The sequence below is a fragment of the Ornithodoros turicata genome, chromosome 5, assembly GCF_037126465.1.
Source record: "Ornithodoros turicata isolate Travis chromosome 5, ASM3712646v1, whole genome shotgun sequence".
Lineage (NCBI taxonomy): Eukaryota > Metazoa > Arthropoda > Arachnida > Ixodida > Argasidae > Ornithodoros > Ornithodoros turicata.
The window spans coordinates 37,535,607-37,556,769 of NC_088205.1; the positions used below are offsets into that span (position 1 = coordinate 37,535,607).

The 21,163-nt window shown below is 43.4% G+C and overlaps 1 protein-coding gene across 2 annotated transcripts; it reads right to left on the minus strand.

The window, feature by feature from the left end:
- Window positions 1-360: 360 nt before the first annotated feature.
- LOC135394368 (phosphatidylserine synthase-like) lies at window positions 361-21,045 on the minus strand. 2 transcript variants are annotated; one of them, XM_064625086.1, is made up of 10 exons: window positions 20,748-21,044; window positions 15,620-15,711; window positions 15,522-15,566; window positions 14,414-14,535; window positions 12,233-12,391; window positions 7,875-8,026; window positions 5,554-5,808; window positions 5,427-5,492; window positions 567-666; window positions 361-511 (listed from the first exon to the last, which is right to left on the minus strand). In XM_064625086.1, the coding sequence occupies exons 1-10, from the start codon at window positions 20,945-20,947 to the stop codon at window positions 392-394; spliced, it is 1,311 nt and encodes a 436-aa protein (XP_064481156.1). In that variant the 5' UTR covers window positions 20,948-21,044; the 3' UTR covers window positions 361-391. The 2 variants fall into 2 exon arrangements, with proteins under 2 accessions (XP_064481156.1, XP_064481157.1); XM_064625087.1 differs by lacking the exons at window positions 361-511; window positions 567-666 and adding an exon at window positions 1,416-1,726 and having other exon boundaries at window positions 20,748-21,045.
- Window positions 21,046-21,163: the final 118 nt, after the last annotated feature.

A 21,163-nucleotide genomic window follows, 5' to 3' on the forward strand; every position in this document is an offset into this window, starting at 1 on the left:
TCTAATTAACAGTTTTATAGGAAGAAAGCAGGGTGCTAAAATGACTTCTGCACTACTTGAAGGTGTGTACTTGTTCATGACAACATTAGCATGTTTTTGTAGCATTAGATGTTCATCTAAAGGATAAAGCCAACGTTTCTGCAGCTACAGTTACTTGACCAGCGTCCATCATACCATGCAAACCTAACGTTGACTTGTGTGTGGCAAAAATTGTAAAGCATTTGTGCCGTTCATCTTCTTGTTCGGCCAAGCGCAGACAGCTTACCTGTGTCTATGCTTCTCCCTGCGTGGCTCTTTAGTGATGACTGACATCACAACTAGGTTGCTAGGATGTTGGATGTTTGTGGAAATAAGGTCAAGTAAAGACAACTATTTATTTTCACACACACAGTCATTCACATTTCTTCCCATGCAACGTCTTGTCTATGCAATCTCCAGTGACCTCAACCTCTTCCCTCTCTGGCTTTACGCACAGAACGCAGCCGTATACACAGAGCACACTCAGCAGGAACTGTAAGAAATACAGTTCCTTATGAAGTGTTCTTGTGGACATAGCATAGACCCACCTGTACAAAGAGCCAGAGTAGAATATTCTTGATCTGTGTTTGAGCAAATAGCTCCAAGCCAAACTTGATGCAAATGATGGCTTCAGTCATCATGATGGCACTGCAACAGCAGAGAAATTACTACTACTTTGGGGGTAAAAGACTTTTCCTAGTAACCATACATTCATGTAGACCCCCAAAAGTCTTCATTCCCAGATTCTAACAATGTTCACAGAGTCCATTCGATGTGTCCAGCTTTCACGCCAAGACTGGGAGGTGACATGGGCTTCACCGGCTGTGCTGTACGAGGTTTTCCAGACGAATGTCGGCACAGTTCCCACTGAAGTCTTCCCAGGACGTATACTAACCCCCCCTGTCCCCCCACTCCTTCCTGCTGTCCTCTCTCCATCTGTACAATGCTCATAGCCACAGCTGCTTCATGGAGCTAACACTGAATTGCTTCTTTCTTTTCTTTTTTTTCAAAAGGCTTTCTGAAAGTTTGGTCATGTATTTTTTAGACACTCTGCTTCTTTTGAGATGCAAGTTTTGGCAATATACTAGCTTTGCTACAGAGCTTCAACAACAAAAAGACACTGTTGTTCTGATGTGCGTATAGGTTCTAGTTCCAGTGTCATGCCAGATGTTAGCACAAGTGGAAACATGTGTGAATAGCAAGTCAAAGGGAGCATATTTTCTTTGTCAATGCTATGACCAGAGTTGGAAGTAGCTGAGCGGCTACAGGGTACAATTATGTGGATTTTGTACAAGTAATTTTCTTATACTGTTTGCATGGTTCCCCCTGGTCGAATTCGACATGATGTTTTCAATGTCGGGAAAACCCCAGAATTTTTTACAGTCCTTGAAAATCCCTGATTTTGCATCTTTTTTTATTCATGCAGAGCTGCAGTGCAAATTCTGCTTATCCAGAGACAAAGCTATAGTTTTCCAAGGCACAGCAGCAATGGTAGCCAGAAGTGCGAGAAATGAACAGTGCTTTCCATTGTTTCACTAGGCTTCCTGTCTATCCTATGATCTTTAACATCCAGGAGTCCTCAATCCACATTTGTGAATGGATCGCTGTGCAGTCCCCTTCCATTCTGATGTGCGATACCTGTAGTATATAATTACAGGTGCCCTCCAAGATTGATCGAGACTTCTGCTTGAGAAAAATCAGTGAGTAACTGTAACAGAATAAAACTTATGAAGGACGAAGTGCAATCCTTCTCGGGTAAGCGGCACATGAACAAGCGGCAGCAGTGTGTCTGTAGCTGTGGAACAATGCATGATCAAGTTCCCAGTGGAGGAGAACGTCAAACCAGCTGATATTTTGCAAAGATTACAGGTAGAGTGGGCGAATATTAGAGTTCTCGAATTTGAATTGAACATAAATCACTCAAAGTACTCGATTCGCAAATGGAATATCTAATATTCGGTTTTCCGAATATTCGTCTATTCCACAAACATGAACTCCATCACCCCAAACGTGGGCTTCACCTGATGCTTCCCTTCATGAGGTGAAGCTTGCTTTAGGAAAAGCGCTACTGCAGGACCAACACAAGACAGGCGGACCGTTGTTGTTTAGCGTGTGATAACGTTAGCCCAGTTAATTGTGTACACTTCGACTGAGGAACGGGCGGCGTCCCTCCCACATGCGCTTTAGTGGCGCCGTCAGGGAATTTTGACATCCCTTACATTCAAGATTTCAGCAATCCAACACCCCCAGGGGAGACATGCACACTAAAGCAAAGAAGCTAAAGGATGTTCATGGCAAAGCTAAGGCAGGACACCAATTTGTTTGTTTCACATGTGACCTGTGGATGCTCAGAAACTATTACAGCCTCATCTGTGTAACATGCCACTGCATGGCATAAAGTTCTGAAATCAAGATAACTATCCCAGTAAGTGCAGACTCAGCTGAAAAGCCGGAAACACTATAATGTAAAATTAAGGAGTAGGGGCTTCCCACAGAAGATTCAGATGTCTCGCTTGTGACAGTTAAAGGCAGAAAAATATACACTAAAGACATGGGCTACAAATTGCAAACTTTTAGTGCAAAAGGCTTATATTGTAAAATTTGCACAAATATTCGATGTTCGATTCGGTATTCTGCATTTTTTTTCCCATTCGATTCGATATTCAGGTACAGTACGGGGCGTAAACCATGTCAAGGGGAAGCAAGTATGAACGGTGCAGACAGTTTGGCGAAGGATGGTATATGGTGACGAATGAGCCACATGGACACGTTCGTCCGACTGCAGTTACGCCAGCTAACATTGCAGGCGTTGAGTGAGCCATCCTCGAGAACCGGCAAGTAACAGTTGGAGATATTGCAGCCCAGTGTAATATTAGTGTTGGCAGTGTGGAGACGATCATTCATGAGCACTTACTGTTCTGCAAATTCTGTGCAAGGTGGGCTCCCCAACACCTCACTTGTGTCACAGAAGGTTTCTGAGCAACTGCTAACTGGTTTCAATCCCAGGATAACAAATTTTTGCAATCAGTCATGACATGTGATGAAACCTGGATGCATCAATTCACTCCAGAGAGAAAAAGCAGCAGCATGGAATGGCGACATTGGTGGGACATTGGTGGGACAGCATGGTGGGACATTGGTGGGACCACCAAAGAAAAGCAAGATGCAGCCATCTGCTGCCAAGTCCATGGGAACTGTCTTCTGGGACATGCAGGGTGTCATCCATGTGGACTTCTTAGAGCAAGGGGTCAAGATTAATCCCCAGCACTACTCCACGTTGATAAAGGGTGCCGTGCAAAACACAATTCACAAGAAAAGGTCAGGGATGTTTTCCAGTAGGATAATTATTCTTCATGACAATGCCATGTGCTGGGACGTTTTGCCCCATGCGCATTGCAGCCCAGATTTAGCCCCCAAGCTATTACCATTTGTCCCTTAAAAGGACGGTCTCGTACCCCCTGCCCCTTTCATAAAGTGTACCATTCGATTGCCCTTTGTTGAAAATGGAATACTGCTAATTTACCCGACAAAACATGTCACAGTTATTAAATAACCGAATTAAATTGATAAAGATTGCAGAGCATGTCGCGATCTGTGGCAACAATAAGAACGGCCACATCGCCCTGCGGGTAAGTCCGTGATAGGATACAGAAATCGTCTGCTTTTGCGCGCGCTAGTGCATCGGCGTGAGCAGACGACTTTCAGAAGTTACTGGGCACCGTGGCAACTCTCGTACATTTTCTTTCAGTCAGGTGAAAAACGCGCATTCTAAGTAGTGGCAAGCATGGTGGTTCAGAACAATTATGTTAATCCTCAGAGACAAGTTAAAAGTCGAAGAACAACTCTATCCACGATCACAAACCTGAAGTCGCTGGCCATCGGCGCGCGCGGTCGCATTACAGCTCCGACCAAAAATATATTACGCGCGCTTCCATTACACTCCCCGTTGTACACTGATCATGCTTCGAAATGAAGTGTCGCTGACAACGTACATGGAGAAGGAGTACGTGTTTATTTAAAAACCGCATTAAATACTCGCTGAAAGAAAACACGTGACTTAGCTTCCACGTATCCGATTGTGTGCCACATTATGGGAGACCCCACAGTCAATGCTCGGACTACATTCTCCGCTCGCGGAGGTATATGCCTGAGTGTCCCCATTTCGAGAGCAAAGGGGATTACTCAACCCAAGGTGCTTCTGCAAGTTACCATGACAACGACGACGCACCCGTATGCCCACGTCATACGTGACGTATGCACGAGAGAAGCGCAGCTTTCGTCGTCTGCTCTTACGGCACATTTCGACAAATTCCTCGAAAATTACTTGGTTATTCCGAATGAAACTTTGACGGTTGTATGTGTATAGTACTCGTGAAACTAGTTTTGGCTAAGTTTCGGAATCGCCCCGGCTGTACGAGACCGTCCCTTTAAAGAGCACCTTGGAGGAAAGACGTTCCACGCAGATGAAGCCCTCTAGAAATATGTCCTTCAGTGACTACGATAGCAGCCCACTTCTTTCTACACCAAAGGCATCAAAGAGTTGCCACAGTGATGCCAGCGGTGTCTAGATGCGCATGGTGAATACTGACATAGTTTGGTGTGTCCCGAATTTTCCATTGTATTTAAAGAAATACAAGTCTCGGTCAACCCGCAAGTCTCGGTAGATCAACTCGGTAGATCAACTCGGGAGATCAACTCGCAAGTCAACTCGGTCAACAAGTCTTGAACGACCCTTGTATTATGGTATGTCCTGGCCATAAACTATGTTGTACATCTCAGGTAAAATGATGGCTGAGCATCAAAAGGTCCTTGAGACCCTTGAATTTTTGTACTAAAATTGAGTGGGAACCATGAATTTCTGCAGTACTGTAGCCTGGGAGACACTCATATGCAAGTATCAATAGGCCCTAAAAACAAACACAACACCACACTGCATTACAATCTTAGATAAATGCACATCACTCAAAAAAACTGAGCCTCCCAGTTCTTTCTAAGTTTGGATTTTATGACACAAATTCCACATCACTTCTTGAAGGCATTAGAACGTAATGCCTTCACAGGCATTACGTCCTAAAGCTGCTTGCTTTGAATATGCTTGCCTTAGAATATGATCTACCGGCTCCCTGTTGCACCCTGAGCATGTGTTGTGCATGGCAAGGTCAGCTTGGGGGGTCTATCACACTCGATTTTAACGTGCACACAGTTCCGGGTTTGAAAGTTTGCGGGAAAATGTGCACATCAGAATCTAAAATCTAAGCTAAATCAACTCTGGATAAGAACACCGATAAACAAATATAACGAAAAACAATGTACGCATGCTATAGGTAGCTTAGCACAACAAAATGTTCCACGATGCATTTCACAGTTTTCTAAGTAGATGTAGCAAGTCACATCCTACTACAACTTACCCAAACACCCAGCATTGCGTTCCTACTCGTTTGCATCGTGTGTCAGTCACATAGCTGTAGTATTGCCTACAAAAGATAGTGAGTTGTAATAATACTTTGTCAAAATACATGAGAACACGTACGTTACCTGAGTGATGGTGCCACGATGAGACCAACCAGTATGAGGCGTGCCACGCTAAGGGAATGGTCTGGAGGAACTTCAAAAATATGCTTCAAGAAAAAGGTGTTGAGTTCAGTCACCTGCCAAAAGACCACCAGTTCGGCCACAGCCAGGAAACGCATGTAAGTGCAATGGGGATCAAGCCAGCGCACATGCGTCCAACTGGCTGGAGTGAATTGCAAGACAGCACGTCGTATCTTCCCTGTTGTGCTTTGGATATCTCTGCAAAAGGTCATTGTGGGCATGTTACACATGAGCTCTAGAGAACAGGCAAACGCTTCTTTTGTACAAGAGAGAAACTGATGTTCTGAGGCTGGAACAACATAGAAGGGACAGATACAACACAGACTCAAATTGCCTAAGAAATCAACGATGAAAGATGAAAGTCACTGAAAAGGTTAGCCAGCTGTAGGGATCGAACCCACATCTTCTGGATTACCGGGTATCCGGTAATCCGGTTACCGGTATACCGGTAATCCAGAAGATGTGGGTTCGATCCCTACAGCTGGCTAACCTTTTCAGTGACTTTCATCTTTCATCGCTTCTTTTGTGCAAGCACAGAATTAATGATGCGCTCTGGGTTTATTACTTTGTGACATATTGAAATGACAAACAAGAAAATTCTCTGGTCACAACTCAACAGTTTTGCAGACTTTGTAATTGTTCAATGTTGTTCAGCCCAATGAGTTCAAGTTCAGTTCAAGTTCAAGTTCAAGTTCAAGTTCAAGTTCAAGTTCAGCCCAATGACAACAACTGTTGGTGTGCTGACGCAGTTTTCAGAAGCGGGATCGAGTCAATATAGTGCGAGGAAATGACCCCGGAAAAAGGCACCTTTGAAGGTGATTTTTGTTGGTCCCCAGAAATGTGGCCTTCCCTTCTCCTTAAAGGGACGGTCGCATCTGGAAACCCATCTATGAAACTGATACCACTGTGTTCGGCATCGGCCAACAGTCTATGCTGGCTAATTTCTTTGTTCCAAAAATGCTCAGATTTTTAACTAAACTAATTTTAAAGATTACCTCCACGGCTGCAGAAGCTCCAGCGGCATGACATCACTTCGTCAGCGAAGGAGCGAGAGGGCAGCGCGCAGAGGAGAAAGGCGCCGTCCAGATGCTCTGTAACTCTATGAGATGCCCACACGTCCACGACATTCCTTTTCTTGAAGGCGTCCCATCGTTGGCTGCTTACAGAAGTTTTCTCGTTTTTCCAGCGAGGGAATTCCGGCATACCCTCAATATCCGTCGTCTGCTCTTGTCATGTATTCCGTCGAATAACAGTCAAACTACACCAGTATTTCGCGTGGGTTGTCACTGTAGTGTCACTTAATTCCTCGTGGACAATTCACCACGGCATCAAAAATATTTTCGATACCGTAGTGAGTGGTCCACGAGAAATTAAGTGACACTACAGTTTTGAAATCGAGTGGAAGCAATGCGACCATTTCTTTAAGTGCAAGGGAGAACGATCTCTCAATCACATTCTTGGACAAGGGAAAAGTGTGTTTATGGGGGAGCAACAAAAATGGCCTCCAAATCTACCATTTTTCTGGAGCTATTTCCTCACGCTATATTGGCTCGATCCTGTTTCTGAAAACGACACTGGCAGAAGTGCACCAAAGGGAAGAGATGTTGTCATTGGGCGGAACTTCTATTTTTCATAATTAAAATGTTCATTAGTGAAAATTAATTAGGCTACAGGAGGTCGCTAGTGCCATAAGGTCGTCCACTTTACCAATAATATATCACCAATTATTGTAGTAATTGAAAAGAAGAGGCATTTTCCTATTTTTAAAAAATTCTGACCACAGCTAGCGCGAACACCTGTGTCCCCAGGCACTTATGTGCATAAGGGAAGGAAAGAGAGGAGATGCCCCATGCAAGAGTCAAACTGAAATTGATGCCAGCCATGTCACGTCACGTCTAGTTTTGAACTTGTGGTTTTACAGTTGTCTGCGTAGTGGTTTCATGGTCCTTTTCATAATGAATACATGCGGCTGTAATGAGTCCAAACTGCCCCTAAGTTGCAACTAAAAACCTACACTGTTCATGTGTCACTTTTCTTCTCTTGTATAAAGTTTAGATCACCTCCTTAGTTTCTTTCTAACATGCTCATGCAGGTTCCAGGTTGTCGAACATGAACATTTTCTACAGTAAAACAGTACAAAATAGAAAAAAAAAAAAAAATAATTGAGAGCCTTTGCATGGTTTTCTGCAGAAGTAATTCTGCAACTACCACAAAGGAATTCTTTTTTATCTGAAGTAGCATGGGTGCCTCACTGATACACTTACTTGATGCTTTCCCACTCGTAGGTGCGCATCTCCAGCTTCCTACAGATAGCCATGCCAAGCCAGATACCCAGGCCATTACATAGCAGCACATCCAGTACAAGAGCATCCCACCAGCACTCCACAAAGTTTGGCAGGAGATGAGCAAATGCCATCTGCACAAGGGTACATGGAACTATAATGTAACATTTACAGTTATAGAGCCAAGTTTTTGCTTTGCATAGTGCTATTCCACCTGGAGGTTTGCTGTACAAGCAGCACATTAATTGCAAACGTGTTTGTGATTCCATATCACTGGTAATTTTTACCACGATACTCTTTCCTATTATGGTGACATTTTTGCTCCTGGTACAACATGCCCATAACTGATAATTTTCTATTAACTACATAGTACATACACAATGATTAAGCTACTCAGTTCTATAATAGCTATAATGAGAGAATTTAATTAAAAATACATTTTGATTGCAGACTTTTATTGAGAACAACTACATCAAAATGTTACAGCTTTCCCATATGTTCATGATTTGTTAGTTTTTGTGAAAAGGCTAGGTCACATGATTCCTATTAGCCAAATGCTTTACTATGGAAGGAAACCATAGAATTTACAGAAATCATCAATTGCTCGTGACAAATGGAAAACTAAAAAAATATTTTTGGATTATACATATAAAGAGCTCAGTCCTGGAATTAGCTTTTTGGTATTTGAAGAGTAGAAAACGTGCTAACTGACTGACAACATTTAGAAATGCAATAACAGGATTCTGCACACAGAGCTCAATAACTAACAGATTCAGAAAAAGCTGATGGCATTTTTGTAATGCTGCATAAATAGGTGCATTAAATAAGGTGACAGACATCATAGTACTTCCTCTTCCTGTCCTGTTTCATCCTGCTTGCACAAGTCAAATGAAACAAGCGGCAGATTTATTCTTAAGCTGTTCTGGTAGAACACTTGTGTTTTATTGGACTTTGTCGAGACATTTACATCTGACCATGTTTGATCATCAGCCTTGAGTTGTATTTGTTTAAATTTCAGTTGGAAGGTCCGATGTCCCACAGTACTCCAAACGTTTTGTGTTATTCTCTCTCTCTTATTTTGCTGCTGCTAATTTCACCGCACAATCATGCAAGCTAATTTAGCCCCCATAACCCAGCAAAGTTCTGCATTTTCATATTAGCCATAATGACTTCCTCCATACTTTTTTTTAATTCAGTGTTAGTGCTGCAAAGTAACTGTGGCTATGATGACAGACTTGGACAGATGGAGAGGGGGGATTAGTATGTGTCTTGGGCTGACTTCAAGGGAAACAGTGCAACATTTGCCTGGAAGATCTGCTGGAAAAACCAAGCAAAACCTCAGACCAGTGGTGGGATTCGAACCCACCACCTACCAGTTCAGCACAACCTTGGCTACCACGAGTGAGTGGACATTTTAACCTGTTCGGCCATGCCGCTGGTTTTCTCCATCCTACTGGCATGTGGGGAATAAAATGGGTCATATCATCCACCTCATCCACTGCTGCAAGCATAGCTTGCCGTTTTGGGCCTTCCAAACTCACGATCACAATCATCAGATAAGGCGTGAGTTCGGGCCATGCTACGAACTCACGTGAAGGTCGACATGGCGTATCGGTGAGCTCGATCATGCCGGATGTTAGCGCACTCACCAGATAACATCACACCTGCTCTGTTTAGAAGTGTGATGTCATTCGGTGAGTGCACAAATATGCTGCATGATCGAGCTCACTGATATGCCATGTCAACCTCCACGAGTTTGTAGCGGGGCATGAACTCACGCCTTATCAGATGATTGTGATCGTGAGTTTCGAAGGCCCGAAATGCCGAGCTATGGCTGCAAGATATCCAAAGAGACGGGACATTCATCCCTTGCTGTCTTATACACAAAGCAGTTTCATGGAATGTGCTATAACATCTACCAGTGGAGGTGCCGACATAGTGGATGAACGGGCATAGCGGTTACTGTTGAACATAATCCCCCATTTAAGTTCACTTGCTCTAGGATGGTACATAGGTTTTTATCACCCAGTTGCACCAACAATGCTCAAAGCAGAACCAAGTTCACAGAGCAAGCAGAGCTCATTTCCTGTTTCTGAGTGTTGCACTAAACGTGCACAACACTAGCGCTGCCCTCGAACTCGGTTGAAACCTCCAATCAGCGGAACCATCCTTGTCGGCGGCTCTTGGTGCGGAGCAGAGCTTATGCCATCGGCTGTTTTATCGGTTATTTGTTGAAATAAGTCTTGCAAAGACGACAACGTATGGTTTTCGGTCATTACTACAAGGACGAATAGTGTCCGTGGTTCTTCTGCTGATACAGATGCATCTGACAATAAGGATGGGCATACATCTGGATTTTCAAGATCACGTAACCATGTTAGCTGCTGTGAGGTGTTTGTGTGTGCGCACCCAAGTTTTAGGTGCACAGAATGTGTGCTGGCTTAAGCACAGTAAAATAATGTCGTACAGGGATGTATACGACTAAAAATGGGGTGAAAGCACAACCTCGGAACATCCAACCGTGTCATTCCTCATGCTCACCCAAGCCGGCGATATCCACTGTGGAAGCAGCATTACTTCGTCATTTGTATTGTCATCCGTGACCCTGCCTTACGAACTCTTTCGAAAATTGTATTTCTGTGGTCCCATTCCCCTTGCCTGTGAAAAAGTTAAGCTGCACAAGTGCAGATCATTCTAGTAAGTTCCGCCGTGCTGTGTTGTCGTTGTGTAATAAATACTTCTTACTACCATGCGCACATGGATTTATTATTTACTGAGCTACAGTTGGCATCGCTACTTTCTTTCCTGGACCACATATTCATCCAGCTGCAAATCGGTATGCTGTCACCAGACGATAAAGCATAACAAAGATGTCGTCTGCTAAGCGAGGCGTGATGCGGTCATGTGACCTTAAAAAGCAAACGGCACGTGACCCTCAATGCAGATGAACAAAGATCCCTAGAATTCCCTAGCCAGGACTGGGTCTTACACGTGAGGTTTGGTGCAACGCGCAGCTGCGGGCTTCCTTCCGCTGAGTGTGGTGTGAGGGAGCTCAAGCGATTAACCAAACTTGCGGGAGCGACGTCTTACGCCGAGGTTGGTACAACTGGCAGTAAGAACTTTAGATCTGACCACAATGGTTTGTTTTGTAGAATAAATTACATAGTCTTAATTTTACGTAATTTCACGCTCACAACATTGCTTCACCCAACATGTTGAGTTGTTTCCCACTAACTGCTGAGCTTCTGAATTCACCGTGTCAATCCATTCAGCTCACAAACTGCACAACGCACTGCCTAACTCACTTCAATCCGGCTGCAACACCGTTGTTGCACACAACACGTAGAGCAGCTACCCCAATGCAGTGTCCAATGCTTCACGTCGTGTTCATTCTGACAAGTTTACATACCTCACAGTATGAATGTGCAGCAACAACACGCTGTCTCACTCACTAACTTGCACTTCATTTCAGCTTCAGCCCTGCCCAGGCAGTAAATAAGGCACTTGCGTGCAAGCGCCTCCCTTGCAATGTAACATCATACTTATGTGAATCCAGGGCAATTCTCCTCAAAGAATAACAGAATTGACACAAATATTGACTTAAATATTAACACAAATGCAATGCACACATACAAATTGAAAGTAAATAGCCCTTGCAGTTACATGTGCACATAGGAGTCGACATGATACACAGTCTAGGCGTTCCTGACAAGGGAGATGTCCTATGATGAATGACATACTACCATGCAGAGTGTGCGCAAAAGGGCCGATTGGAAGCGAATGTTGCAGGGTGTCATTCTCCCTTAACACCCTCAAATCCCCCTCCCCTCCCGGGCTGAAAACCCCTGCACAACCGTGTTTGAACTGTGGGTGCACTGCAGTGCACATAGTTTATAAAGAAGCAGTTGTAGAGGTTTACCAAAATGAGGTACCACTACATCACATGTCAGGTAGCCAAAATGGGTATGGTGTATTGTATGTACTGCTCGCGACACGGTTGTCTGAAATTGCCTGTCAGTAGTTCTGCAGCCCATATTTCATTGATTGCCAACAAAAACGTTGTTCCAATAATGTATTTAAAGCTGGACCATATGCTGCACGTGTTTCTTACTCGAAATTAATGATCTTGCAACTCTTCAAGGTTTGAGATGGGATAAACCACAGGGTGCTGATTTCAGACAACTGTGTCACAAGCAGTACATGTACAACAGCTCACTGTGCACCCAATTTATGTTGACATGTGATATTGTTAAACTCTCCAGTAACCGAGCCACGTGTAGTACAGACACTTTGAGGAAGGAAATTTGTTTAGAAGTTGCGTCCTCTTCTTAAAAGCTCACCTCTGTTATCTCCCAGGTGAAGCTGATAGTCCAGCAGATACCATAGTGGCGTACTAGCATTGCCTTCATTGCCCAGCCGAACAGGTGTCCAAATGCAAACACATCCACATGACTCCATACACGCTCCCATGACACGTCCGAGCAGTTGACTCCATACTCCTGCCAACCGCAGAATAACCATCAGATAACTACAAGCTTCTACACTGAGAAAATAACATTGTGTGCAGCCTTGTAAAGGACTGTGCTAAGAACTTGTGTTCTAGAAGTGCTGCTGTTCTAACTGCAAAATACATTCTTTGCCAGATTTAAATATGGCCTCAATCATAGGTGGAGAGTTTTCAGTCTGCCGGAGGGGGCCGGGGCACAATGTCCCAGGGTGTCGGAGCGAATCGAAAACCGGAACCGAAAACCGAAAAAAAACACGCTATTTTGGTGCGAACCGGAACGGAATCGATACCGCATACGTTTTTTTCGCTCAGGAGGGAAACCGAAAATTTTTTTTATGGTTTTCGGTCCAAGCAAAAACTTGGCCGGTTTGGACTACGAGTAGGCGAATGAAATTGTCTTTGTGTGTTCTGAAGTCATGTCATGGGTACTTTGGTTACTGTTACGGTGCAATGTATGTCGGTATACTATGACCCTTAGGCTCCCTTTGTAACGTTTTATCGTTCGCGCACATAAACTTAGACGTACATGTGACCGGTTCTGACTCTCAACCAATGTGCGACTCAAGGGTGCTGCGAAACGGCTTCTCTATCGGTAATCTCGCGCAACGTGTCCCTTGTTTGAGAGCAGCGAAGTTGAATACATCCACGTATCCGCGAGGCAAGCGCATGCGAATGCCGTCGAGCGCGTTTCTGAGTGAAGGTGTTCCTCGATTTGCGTCGTACTCGTGCGCTAGTGCTTGCTGGCGAGCAAGCAGCAACAGGCATTCGGATGGGACGCAATCGCACCAATCCAGCAAGAGAGTACTTTACGTATGACATCACGACAAACAAGTCCGTCTGTATCATGCGCTTCAAGAAAAGAGTAAGCCTATTTGAACAGACAGTTACCTACAGGAACCAGGAGCTACCAATTTCACAGCTGCCTATTAATATTAAATACGATGTGTGCATATAAACGGGTTTACATTTTGCAGCATTGATTTTTTTTCTGGGGAATGAATATGTCCACCAGAAGCAGAACCGGTTAAAACTGGTATAAACTGTTATTTTTTTGCTCCGGAGCAGAACCGGTACCGGACCGTTGATGATAAAACCGGAACGAAAAACGTTTCGGTTCGACACCTTGCAATGTCCTCCCCCCCTTTCATGCACAGAGCTCGTCCAGGGTGTCGGGAATTCAGTGTTGTGACGTTGTGAGGCAAATTTTTACTGGATTGTCATAATTGCTCGCATGAAGTAGGATATCGCTCGAAACTTTCATCTTGAGTGTCAGCTGGAGTGTGTTTGCCAGAGGGGGCATGGCCCCTCCTGGGTAAGTTCAGGGGGGGGGGGGGGGGGGGGCAAGCCCCCCCTCCCCCTCCGCAGTCGGCGCCTATGGCCTCAATCTACCTACATCTGGGGCACGTTCCTAAATGACTTCCCTTTTGTGCCCCCACTTTCTGGCACTGTACACTATAACACATGGCCAAATGAAGCTCAATCCAGGCGTCATATGTCAACAGTTAATTATAACCCAACACGGAAGATGGTATCTAACGAGAAAAAAATGTCCTGGTTGGTCTATCTCCTTACAACGGCGATAATTTCGTGCATTCTAAGAATACGTAGAAATTCAAGGAACATTTCACTCTCATTTGCTCCGCATCTGTGGTCAGTTTTATCCCAAAATTCACATCTAGCAAGCCCATAGTAAGCTTCAAATTATGTCAGGGCATTGATTAATGAATTCCAATTCCCATAACATACTGTGTAGGTGGTTAATTTTGGATGGACACACGTTTGGGGGGTGTTTCACGGGACCTTAATTTCGCAGTAGACTAATCCTACACCATCGAGTTCCTTGGGTATCACTTACTTAGCTTGATTTTAATTTAGCAGAAGAATAGTACTCGCTAAACTGGCTGAAATGAAATCATTTTCAAAATTATTATACAGTATATGAAAATCATATTTCCAAGATGCAGATACCACCAATGTATATCCCTTCTGGGAATTTGGTTCATGGGCAACTTGCCTTTTCAGAGTCAATATGAAAAGAACGCAGGTCTGGGGAGAACCAAAACATGAGAGACTTGACAGTTTTGTAGTTCTGGAAGAGGATGAAGAGCAGGCCCATTAGGTAGAGCACACTGAGACCTGCATGGAGAAAACAGGCTTTCTTTGAGCCAATTGGGCCCTTTTTCCCAGGATTTTAACTCGTTTTGGTAAAGATATTGTCAGACTAGAAAGCAGTTTTGTCTTTTCGAGTTGCTTTCAACGGTCATGCGGTCAACGGCATTTGTTCTTACTAGGTTTTTGACACCGCCTGATGGGAATGCTGTGTAACGTAAGTTTAGTTATGTAAATTTTTGCGAACTGAAGTCAGAAATTTGCCAAGTAAAGGTGACTTTTTTACCCCACCAATGTGAAGAGCGTGTTTAATTTACTCAAATTAATTATAATTGACAGGGATATTCAGGGGCTATCCCATCAGAAAAAATAGCCAAACATCATGCTCTACGGAGCTAGCGCGCAACAAAATTTTAGCACAATCTTTGTCAGTCCGACGAAAGGAGGTTGGACACCCAACCCACACCTGCATCGCAGAAAGAGATAACACAGATATGGCTTATCGTGTCCGACTTTCGCTGGGATCGCACTTTCCTTCTCCCAATTTCATGAACTGTCACTTGTTCTACTATCACTCTGTGGGCTGGGTTTGGAACCTCCTTTCGTCGGATTAAGAGCGATTGCGCTTAAAAAGTCGTCGCACGTTATTGTCCGGTGCTACGAAACGCATGATGTTCGGCTATTTTTCCCGATGGGATAGCTCGTGAATATTACTATCAATTATCATGAACTGGAGTGAATTCGGCATGCTCTTCACATTGGTGGGGTAAAAAAAGTGACCCTTACTTGGCAAATTTCTGAGTTCAGTTCGCAAATATTTACATAATTAAACTTACGATACATGACATTCACATCAGGAGTTGGCAAAAACCTAGTAAGAACAAATGCCGTTGACCGCATGATCCTAGGTGGCGTAGTTTTTTTATTATAATTCAATGACACGTTTTCTGGGGCACCCTGTATAGGTCCTTGCAAAAATTACTACATTTACAGCAATGATGGTGGCTACTCACCAAACACCATCCTCCATATTGCTGGATGTGGTCGGGTGAAAGGTCCTGAAATGAAATGTGCATTCATTTGGTTGCCTCACTCGTGTATCTTTACCAACCATTTGGAAAAGCTAAAATGCTGATGATGAGGAAGAAGAAGACTACACAACAGATACCACTCCAGATGTTATCTTCTAGTTGGTCATCATCTCTATGAAAACAAGTGAAACTGGGCTTAATTGCATTTGAAGGCCTCATAAAGCATGGAACACACAGCTACTAAGGGCCATAAAAAAGAGCACACACATGCCGTTACATCTTATGTGTAGTCACAGAGCAATTTAATAGCTGCATGACTGATATTTAGTTAACACTATCTATGGAAATGATGAACACTAACCTCAATGATTTATCAAACAAAAGACAGTGGCAGACAAAAAAGAAACTGGGACTATAAAATTGCACTGGACAACAACTATTTTATTATCACGTTTACCACAGGGAAAAAGGTGTATATGTTACAGCGCAAATCTACCATGACCGTACATGTTAAATCCACGAGCAAAGCAAAAAGAAAAAAACACACTTTTGTAGGTGCACTGTGAAGCTATAAAGATGTCTAGCGTTAGCATCAGTTTTATGCAGCATGCAAATTGGCAGCTGCGCCACTGTTTGTTGTGCTACGGCAGCTATGCCACTCAGAGTTCCACTGGAGACACTAAACCTGGTTTCTCCAGTGTCCTTCCGAATTTACGCCATTACACTCCATGTGACTCAGAGTGCATTCTCCCGAAATATTGTTTTTCTGTATTACGTGCAAGTATAATTTCCATCTCCTCACCACAGCTACAATTCTTCCAACGTGAGGCAGAGAGCGGAGACCAGCAATGTGTGCACGCAAGGACATAGACGTCAAAACTCAAGGTAACACCATCTACTCATGAAGAATTCTAAACTATCAAGTTTTGCAGGCTTCTTGAAAATTTGTGAAATTGTGTAATGTTCACCGACAGCATTTATATTTTGTGTACTGAGTCTTTGAAAGAGATTGATTTATAACATGAAATAAAATAAACATTACTCTTTATGCATAATGTAAAACCCCGAGACTAGGGAACACGAAAGGACAGACACAAAACGAAGTCTCAAAAGCCAAGCCAAAAGCCTAGCCATGTTTTCATTACTCTTTAGTCTGTAGTGGCACTTTAACTTTCCCACATCACAACACATGGCACCATGAACATCACAACAACACTGTAAACATGAGCTTTTAACTTTCCCACTGTGAACATGATTCCTACTACCAAGTCACAAACTATCAGACACTGTGAACACGAGCTGTCACTAGCTGTCATGAGATGGCCACTAGGGGGAACACTACTAGCAGGTTGTGTCCTTGTACTAAAACCAGAAACAATAGAGCATTTCTGGTTTGAAGAGATGGACAGGATCTTACTAGAAGCCAGGACAAGTATGGGCTACATCCCACCCTAGAATGTCAGTATACTTTAAAAAAAAGTTGGACTTGCAAAGAAAATATTCTCCTTGTTGCTTGAGTCTGTCACGCAAAGAGTAAACAGCATTGAGTGGTGTCTGTGTGTACCATCACATTTTTGCCTAGAAGAAATACTGTGAGTGACATCTTGTGAGGAGGCTGTTGACCACCAAATAAATATCCACAGTGTTTAGAACAATGCACTTGCACAGCACAACTTAACCTTCCTAGCTGAACATGGGACAGAATCGATAAAAGGGATAGTCTGTCGGTTATTCGTTCCTTCATCATGGGACAGAATATTTGGCGGTGATGTGCACATTTCCCACATTGTCCTTGGACTCTGGAGCCACACCCACATACTTCTTAAGTATTCAAGTGATAAATATAGAACATAAAAGTAGAATGCAAGCAAGCTGGTGTAGATTCAAATAATATAACATTTCCTTGAGTTGGAGGGAAGACACAAGACGAAACACAAAGAGTGCAGGGCAAAACTATGAGTTTCATCCTGTGTACTTCCTCAAACTGAAAGGAACGTTACCTTATTTGATAAATGTTTGTTTGCACTTCCAAGATGCACCTATGTACGGTATCACATGACTGAATACCACGTTTGGAACATACCCAAAACCTCAATGTGAATTCCCCTCTATTGGCATCCTCTCATAACCGTATAGAGAATGGAAGTGCAATATCATGTGCGCTACATACAGGGTGTCCCAGAAAACGTGTAATTGAATTAGATTAAAAAACTACACCACCTAGAATCGTGTGGTGAATGGTATTTGTTCGTACTAGATTTTTGCCACCTCCTGATGTGAATGTCATGTAACGTAAGTTTAATTATGTAAATGTTTTTGAACTGAAATCAGAAATTTGCCAAGTAAAGGTCACTTTTTTACCCCACGAGTTTGAAGAATGTGCCGAATTTACTCAAATTAATGATAATTGACAGCGATATTGAGGAGCTATCCCATAGGAAAAAAATAGCCGAACATCATGCTCTAAGGAGCTCCCAGAGGATAGCGCACGTTGAATATTTCAGATACCTCCAACCTCCTTCGTCGGCCCGACGAAGGAGGTTGGAAACCCGATCCACACCTCCAGCGTAGAATCGCGTCCGGCTTCCGCTGGGATCATGCCTTCCCTCTCCCAATTTCAGGAACTGTCATTTTTTGTACTATACCGTGTGGGCTGGGTTTGCGATCTCCTTTCGTCGAACTGACAGCGATTGCGCTCAAAAAGTCATCGCACGTTATGCTGAGCTGCTCCGAAAACCGTGATGTTCGGCTATTTTTTCGGGTGGGATAGGTCCTGAATATCGCTGTCAATTATCACAAATTTGAGTAAATTCAGCTTTTTCATATTGGTGGGGTAAAAGAGTGACCTTTACTTGCCAAATTTCCAAGTTCGGTTCGCAAAAATTTGCAGAATTAAATGGGGGGAGGGGGGACTTGCAAGACTTATTCCCGAGGGAAATGTACCGTTCTGGGTACCATTGCAGCCTACATGTGTCAGTGCCCCCCCACCCCCAAACCCCAAAAGAAGAAAGCGAAAAACAACAACAAAACAAACTGTGGACTGTGCTGGTAAAGTCTATTGCCAGTCCGCCTCTGATCCTCATAGAGGTTTTCAAATTGCGAAAATACTCCAAAAGCCGGGAGATGACATAACGAAAGAAAGAGAGGACTCCGACTTAAGGTAACAAACAAACAAACTTTAAGCAGACGTTTCGCCTGTCATACGACGGGCATCATCAGTGCAAGACTGAGCAGGAGATGTGCTATATTGGCGAAACAGGCCGGAAAAGAAGGACCCGCATAAAAGAACACAAGAGCGACGTCCGGAACGAAATACATGCCACACGGCTCAAGACCGAACTCAGCGAGCATTCTTGGAACACGGGGCATTATTTCAACTACGATAACACGGTGACCTTGGCATGCGAGCAAAGACTGGGACCGAGGAAGCTCCTGGAATCGTGGCACATACGCGCTGATCCCTTGCATTGTAACAAAAACCGTGGCCCCCTTCCCGAACAATACTGTCATCTCCTTAAATAGAAACTGGTTGTCGGCTCTCCCGCTCAGTCTTGCACTGATGATGCCCGTCGTATGACAGGCGAAACGTCTGCTTAAAGTTTGTTTGTTTGTTAGGTTAAGTCGGAGTCCTCTCTTTCTTTTGTTTTCATATTGAGCGACATCAGCTGCCAGTGCTGCTGCAGCCGTTCAGCTAACAGGCTTGTTGCTGGGAATAATTATGTAGTTCAGTACCGAACACAGGGCTAAGCTGTAGCCTTGATTTATATTGCACATGTCACATATTTTCTCCTCTGCTCCAAAAGTCTTGTACACTCCTTCCTTGATTAACAGTTCTGTCACTTCTGTATAATGTATGTGTGCCTTATCGGCCTTACGCTTTCCACAGGGAACACTGCCAAATCGCGAACTTTGTATATTAAATGTGCATATCACAATTCTTTGTGCATTAAACTATTATGCACCAGGAAAATTAAACAAGCAGCAGTTGCCTTCTTGATCCAGAAATGTGATATTGATCTAACTTCTTCAAAAAACCAATATGGCATTGAAAGAAAGATAGGTATTGCACCCACTGCGAAAGAGTGCATGTTCCACATTTATGTACCAAATTCATGACTAGAGCTCAGATTTTCATGCAAATGCATGTTTTTTCTTGATATGGTTTCGTATCTGGACGATGAAAAAACACATTTGGTCTTGGTTTGGGACCAATCTGAAGTGTTCTATGGTGCATATAAATGCATGTTTTGCACCTTGTGGCATATTTCACATGAAAGTGCATAAAAATGCATATATTGCCATATTTTCTGGTGCGAGAGCTTACTTCTTTTTTCATGGATGGTTGGTTTTGTGAAAATTCTGGTCGGAATTGAATATTTTCGATGTTTTGGTGGTGTGTGGTGTTCAGCCCACATGCTAGCTGCTCAGTCCTCCACTGCGTGCAGAGCCGCTTGGCCACATTATCGTTATGAAGACAGGCGCATTTTAATCAGCATGATGCATGACTAAGATAGAGCGAGAGACACTCACACAACAACAGGGACAAGTGTGTGTGTGTGTCCCTCATTAGTCATGTCAAGTTACCAACTAGCCCAGCTCTCCACCCTAAGCATGATACAGTGCCGTACTCAAAGCCATAACGAAACCAGCCTGAGCATGGAAAACAGGAACGTACACGTATGTTCATGTTTTTCGTGTTGCCCATGCTCATGCTTGTTTCATCATAGGTTTCGTCCACCAGTTAGCCTGTGTTTACGTCATTTTATCTATCACGAACACAAAGCCTTCAGCTCCATGATTTATATCTGTAGCACAAGTATTCTTTGTTGTGTGCAGAAGAAAACGAAGGTGGCTTTCTTTTACCGTGTTATCCCTAATAAGTTACTCACTTTTTTAAAAATGAATATTTGGTGCATTGCTTTCGTACCAAGAGCAATGAAAAACATTGCATATATTGAGGATTTTTACTGCACATTCCGAATATTTTCAGTGCGTGGTTGCATACATATGAGTTTCTAGTGCATATCTACTAGCACTCTATTCATTACACATAACGTAAGTCACGCAATGACCATGTGCATAGAGGATCGCGCGAGGACTGATAATGCTGCCTGCTCGCCAAGTGTTTTTCTCTCTGTAATTTCTCTCGTCGATTTCATGTCCTATAACACCGAATGGCAGGCATACAACGACATTAGAATTACTTACCGGGTAAACGCGAAATAAAGCAGCAGACCTATACAAAAAGTCAGCAAAGTAATTGTGTGCGGTTTGTAAAAGAAGTCCAAGGAAATATCATCTACGGGTCTCTCGTTTATACTATAAAAGAGGTCTGGCCTATGATTAGACTTTTCGTGATCTTTGGCAACCATCCTGAAATTGCAAGAGAAATGTTCACAAAACTGCATGCAACACCAACATTTCAGCACACGAGGCACGCACAGCACAGTAAACGACCACTCCAAAGGAAGGAAGAAACGAAGAAACCAGAAACTACAAACTAGCGCTAGCGCCTAGCGTCTCTGACGCCACCAAGGTAACGCGAGAGCGGAAATGGGTGTTACCAATGTTACTAAGTTACTAACAACAAAGTTCGTTTACGACTTTATTAACAACAGTGCAAC